General features: G+C 59.0%; 1 protein-coding gene across 1 annotated transcript in view; it reads right to left on the reverse strand.

The window, feature by feature from the left end:
- Positions 1–1,308: 1,308 nt before the first annotated feature.
- The window catches only part of TFEB (transcription factor EB), a 5,054-nt gene continuing 530 nt past the window's right edge, over positions 1,309–5,832 (reverse strand). Inside the window, exons 2-9 of the mRNA XM_008644787.2 lie at positions 5,754–5,832; positions 5,429–5,683; positions 5,266–5,346; positions 4,555–4,675; positions 4,339–4,395; positions 3,887–3,962; positions 3,614–3,761; positions 1,309–3,311 (exon numbers count right to left, since the gene is read on the reverse strand). Coding sequence (XP_008643009.1) covers positions 2,871–3,311; positions 3,614–3,761; positions 3,887–3,962; positions 4,339–4,395; positions 4,555–4,675; positions 5,266–5,346; positions 5,429–5,683; positions 5,754–5,832 — 1,258 coding nt within the window. The 3' untranslated portion in view covers positions 1,309–2,870. The remainder of the gene's footprint in view (positions 3,312–3,613; positions 3,762–3,886; positions 3,963–4,338; positions 4,396–4,554; positions 4,676–5,265; positions 5,347–5,428; positions 5,684–5,753) is intronic.

A 5,832-nucleotide genomic window follows, 5' to 3' on the forward strand; every position in this document is an offset into this window, starting at 1 on the left:
AGGAGGGTTAAGAATCTGCAAGGTCGTTTCAATCTCCATCTGACCTTCAGAGTAATCCTCTATGCCAACACCAGAGCATGTCATTAAAATGAGGCCCCTCTTCCATATCCCGGCATCCCTTTATTCTCTCCTTGTGCACATTAATTGCTCATAAGTTGATTTGATCTCCCTATTCTGCAAGAAGTAAATTGCCCTCTTATTTCGCCATTTTCATCCTGTTTTCTTAATTAGGCCCTTAAAAATCTCTAGGGCCTCAGCCGGGCCGCAGGCCTCATCCTGGGAATAAATTTTGATCTCAGCCTGATAAAGAGTGAGCAAACCCCGAGCTGGAACAATGTCGTGGGCTCCCCTCCCTCCCTGCACGCTATTCTCCTGACATGAAAAGGCTATCAGTTTTTCTCTGTGTTAATATAGGAAATAATTCACACTTCAGGCGTTGTTCTCTATTTAGTGTTCACACTCCCCTGATAAATCAAATCAGGGATTTTTTTTTTGTCATTTTTTTTCCCCCTCTGAAGTAAAAAACGGGAACCCCTCCCCCCTCCTCCCCCCCCCCCCTCCACCACCACCACCACCTTCGGCCTCTTCTCGCTCTTTTTTCCCCCCTCCTTCTCCTTTTAATAAAGTTTCCAAGATTAGCCCCTGTGATTTTTCCAGCATGGGAAGTCTGTTTTAAGGTGGATTTTCTTGCTTGCTTTCCCCTCCTGGGTGTGTTTAACACCAGCACCGAGGGGAGTGGGAACCTGGCACGTGGTTGAGGGGCTGCAGACGAGGTGTGGGATGAGTTTTGCCAGGCACAGGCTCAGCAGGATACTTTATAAGTAGATTTTTCCCTTTGCAATGGGCAGGAGAGTCCCCAAAACCTGCCTGGACCAGCCCCCAGAGGGGTTTTGCAGCACCCTGAGGTGATGCAGATCCAGTCCTCCACCCAGGACAAAGAAGAAGCTGCCACGCTCCAGGATGTTGTAAATAAATATATTTTTAATGATTCTTCTTCCATCCCAGTTCATTCTTTTTATACATTTATTTATAAAACAGTAGTAAAATTTTTTAATCAGAGCACAGTGCATTAAAAAAAACAAAAAAACAAAACAAAACAAAAAAAACAAAAAAAAACCAACAAAAAAAAAAAAGAAAAACAAACAAAACTCCCAAAAAGATTTAAAAAAAATAGTAATTATAATCCACAACTGTTTACTCACAGCCAGGGGAGACATCTCGTGCTGAGCAGTGGCCAGGCCTTGCCCACAGGTGCCCAAGGGCATCCTAAAGCCACAATAATCTCAATTTCCTGTGGGATTTCGTGTGCCTGCCCCTTCTGGAGGGCACAGAGCCGTGGCTCTCCCACACCCACAGGTCCCCAGCTCGGCCAGGGCTGACCCTGGCAGGGACAATTCTCTTTCCAGGCACTGATGGCAGCACACAAAGGGTGCCAAGGCCTCCTGTGAACACCCTCAGCCCCTCCAGCTCAGAGCCCAGAGCCCCTCTCTGCTCACCCAGTGTCCCCTCGGGTCCCTTCCCGCTCCCTGCCCTGCTCCAGGGCCTCTCCAACTCCTCCTCCCTCTTCCTCCCCACCTTCCTCACTTCCCCGCACCCTCACGTCCCACAGACCCCTCTCTAGGGCTGTCCCCCACTTCCAACCCCAAATCCAGCCACCACGGGGCATCTTTGTCCCCTCCAGGTCATCCAGATCCAGGACAGGGGGCACCCAGTGACCCCCAGCCCCACACGGGCACCCCCAGCCCGGGGGGGGGACGATGGCCAAGGGGTCTCCTCTCCCCAGCTCCCCTCCTCTCCCTCAATAAATCCATGGAGTGTTTTCCCTGGGAACAGCCCTTCCCTGCCCTTCCCAGCTCGCCCCCAGCCTCCAGCTGGGATGGAGGAGTCGGGACATGAGGCAGAGACCCAAAGCAGCTCCCCAGTACAGACCAGTCCTGGCTGGGGAATGAGCTGGTGACATTGGGAAGAGAAACAAGCCCCGAATTCCAAGCAGGTCAGGTTTGGCAGCTGGCACAAACCATCCCCTGGTCAGAGCCCGGACCTGCACGCCCACACGGGGCAGGACTCTCAAGAAGTATCCCCAAAAAGCCAAGTGTAAAAACCCTTTTATCCTTCCAGGAAGGAGCCGGGGCTCGGTGCCACGGGACAGGGACACTGCGGGGACACCTCGAGGAGGCTCAGGGTCACCTGGCACCTTTGCCCAGAGGTTTTGGGGTGGTGGGTGCTGCCCCACAAGGTGGGGGTGGCAGCAGGGGGTTGGTGGAGCATCAAACCCCCCCCAAACCCAGGTGTTGTGGGTGCCTTCAACACCCACCTGCAGACAGCACCCCCGGTGCCGTATTAACGAACGTGCACCAATTAACGCCTTGTCACCCTTCTGCAACCCCGGAGGCAGCGGGTACTCCCAGGAAGGAGGAACTGGATGGACTGGGAAGCATCCAGGGGCTGGGGATGACTCCGTGGGGATGAAGGATCCCAGAGCAAGACGCCAAACCAGACACAAAGCTCGCAGCATCGTCCCTCTGCTCCCGGGGGCTCGAGGCTCCGAGGCACCACCCCAGGGGAAGGGGGTGAGGCCAGGAGGGTTCTGCTGAAAGGCGAAGCAGCCGAGATCTCGCTGCCGGGCTGTGGAATCTCGCAGTCAGGCCAACGCCACAGCAAAGCCAGGAAGGTCCATTCCCGCTCCTGGCAAAAAGAAGCTGCGAAAGACACGGCGGCACCCGGCGGGCCCGACCCGAGCCCCCGTTGCATAGAGAAATTACTCCTGGGAAGATTCAAGTGCATGGCAGGACGGGCTCCTGCTGCTGGGAGTGTCCTGGGACTTTCCCACCCAAAGCTGGCGCTGCAGCCCTCGCCCCAGCAGCTCCCCATCACAGCATGTCCGCGTCCTCCATGCTGAAGCTGCTCCGGCGACTGCTGGCCTTGGAGGCCTCCGGGGACATGGCCGAGAACAAGGGGTCAGAGGCCAGGGGCAGCATCGTGTCCTGCATCAGCATCAAGTCCAGCTCCTTCTTGGATAGGGATGGGAAGGAAGCGCTGTGGCCGGGCTCCAGGCTGTCCGGGAAGCCCTGGGAGCCGTCATCGAAGCTCAGGCTGTGGGTAAAGTCCAGCTGGTGATAGGGAGACTGCGGCGGCGCGGGCAGCGCGGGCTGCGGCTGCGATTCGGGGTCTGGGGGTGCCAGCAGTGGCTCCAGGGTGCCCTCGTCCCCGCTGGCTTCTTGCTTGACCACCTGCTGAGCCAGCTCGGCCACGTTGACGCCTGAGGGCGAGGAGGTGGGCAGCCCGTGGACGCGTGCCTGCATCTCCAGCTCCTGCCAAGGGGACACAGCGGGGCTTTGGTGGGGGTGTCACACTCGGGGACACGGCACGGGGACATTTATGGAGGCGGCAGGGACTGAGAAGCTCCCAGGGAAGCAGCCCATGGAAGATGCACGGTGATCCATGCAAAGCTCAGCACGCTCCGACACCAGGTTTGCCTCAAGACTTTGCTCCTGGTCGCTTCCCAGCCAAAAAAGGCAGGAGACCCCCATGGCCATGCCCTCGGTGGGACAGGAGTGAGGGGCTGGTGGGGCTGGGGTGGAGCAGAGGGAGGGCAGAGCCCAGGGAAGCTCACCTGGATGCGGAGCAGCAGCTGCTTGTTGGTCATCTCCAGGCGCCGCGAGTGATTCTCCAGGTCCCGGGACCTCTGCAGGTCCTTCTGCATCCTCTTGATGTAATCCACAGACGCCTTCAGGATTGTCCCTTTGTTCCAGCGCACGTCCCTGTCACCCGGGATGGGAAAAGAGATGGACCTGGATGCCAGCAGCATGGCCCCTCACCCCTGCTCCAGCAAAAAGCCCCCAGTGATCCCAGTGATCCCAGCCCAGCAGGAGCCAGGGATACGTACAGGTCGTTGGCCTTGGGGATCAGCATTCCCAGCTCCTTGATGCGGTCGTTGATGTTGAACCTTCGCCGCCTCTCGACTGCGGGTGAGACGAGAGGGGTGGAAGTGAGGGGGCAGCAGGAGCAGGGGAGGCTCCGTGTCACACGTGTCCCTCATGTCCCACATCCCACTGTCGTGCCCCAGCCAGACCCTGAGGAACTGGGGAGCTCAGGACGAGGAACCTCAGGAGCCACCCCTGCTCCACCCCTGGCCCAGAAGGTCTGAGCTCCCCCCAGGAGGACAGCGAGGTGGCTCCTGTACCCCACTTTGCCAGGAAGGAGGGGCTCAGGGGGTCTTTCCTGAGGGTCAGCTGGGATGGGAAGGGGGACACAGCTCAGAGAAAGCAGGAACGAGGATGAAGAGTGATGGGAAAATGGCTGTGGGGTCAGGAGAGGGGAAGGCAGAGCTGAACTCACTCAGGTTGTGATTGTCTTTCTTCTGGCGCTCTTTGGCCAGGGCTCGGCTCTCGGCATCTGCAAGAGACCCCACGATGTCACCGCGAAGGGACGAGGCTGCACCTCACCCCACGAGCATCCCGGGCTGGCACTGGAGTCCCCGTACCCCCGTGGGGACAGGGCAGCCCCAGTTTTGTCACTTGCTGTCACCCCGCCCGCTCTGGGGCCGGGACGCACCTGTGAGTTCTCTCTTCTGGGTGAGGTCGGCGGGACAGGAGCTGCTGGTGACACCAACGAGCGACGCCGTCACCTGGGGGTCCCCACTGTAGACGTTCATGTGACTGCTGGACATGGGCAGCTGGAAAGCAGAGGGACAGCTGGGTCAGCTGCAGGCAGGGCTGGGGACCGGGATCCAGCCCAGCTGGGATGGGAGTGCACAGCCTGGGCAGGTGGAATTGTCTTCCCAGCTCCTTAAAGCAGCTTTCATCAAAGAAAACAGGACTTCAAAGGGCACAGCTGATCCCCTCCCATGGCCAACATCTAAAATAGGGCAGATGAATCACATCTGAGAAGGGCTGGGCAGGATGAATCCCACTGGGAGGCCCAAGCTGCCACATGGATCTGACCCGGGACACGGTGCTGCTCTGGGGGAGCTCCTGCCTGGGAAACCTCTGCCGGCTCTGCCATCTCCCCACCCCTGGTCCCTCCCCGTGCCTCTCTCCCGCCTCTCCAGCTTTTTAAAAGGGTTCCCAGTTGTCCTCAAGGCGGAAAAACGCTGGAGGATTGATTCTTGTGGGTGTTGCTGCCTCCAGGGACAGGATTGGCTTGGGTGCCACCAAGGGGATGCGGGGGTGTGGCAGAAGGTCCCCTCTGTGCCACCTCCATCCCTGCACGGACAGGGCTGTGGGACCCCCCAGGTCCGGTCCCTTCCTGTCACCCCTCACTCACCGTGTTGGGCATGTGGACTTCGGGGTTCATGTAGCCCAAAACATCATCCAGGCGCATGATGTCATCGATGACCTCATCAAACTGAAAGGGAAAAGGACAATTGGGCTCCTCTGCCCTTCCCAGCACCTGGTGTGTCCCCAGCAGCCCGGTGACACCCCCTCACCTCCCGCTCCGGGTTGGAGCCGATGTTGAGCATGGCCATGGGGCTGTTGGGAGCGCTGTTGCCTGCCGAGGAGGACAGGACGTGGCCGGGCCGGACGCCGGGGGATGCGGCCGGGGGTGGCTTGGGAGAGTGGCTGGCAGGGCTGACGTGGGCAGCGAACTTGTTCCCGTAGGTTTCGGAGAGATAAGCCTGGACCTTCTTGTCCCGAGACTTCTGCAGGTGGTAGGTGGTGGGGTTCTCCAGGTAGGACTGGACCTGCGGGGACAAAACCCATCAGGGACCCCGCGGGCTGTCCCACACCCGGGCAGGGGGGACACCACGGTACCTTGAGGACCTCTCCGGGCACGGGCGGAGGGGACTGGAAGTGGACGGGGGTGTTGATGGCAGGGCTGGAGGCCACGGGG

The sequence above is a fragment of the Corvus brachyrhynchos genome, unplaced genomic scaffold, assembly GCF_000691975.1.
Source record: "Corvus brachyrhynchos isolate BGI_N302 unplaced genomic scaffold, ASM69197v1 scaffold72, whole genome shotgun sequence".
NCBI lineage: Eukaryota > Metazoa > Chordata > Aves > Passeriformes > Corvidae > Corvus > Corvus brachyrhynchos.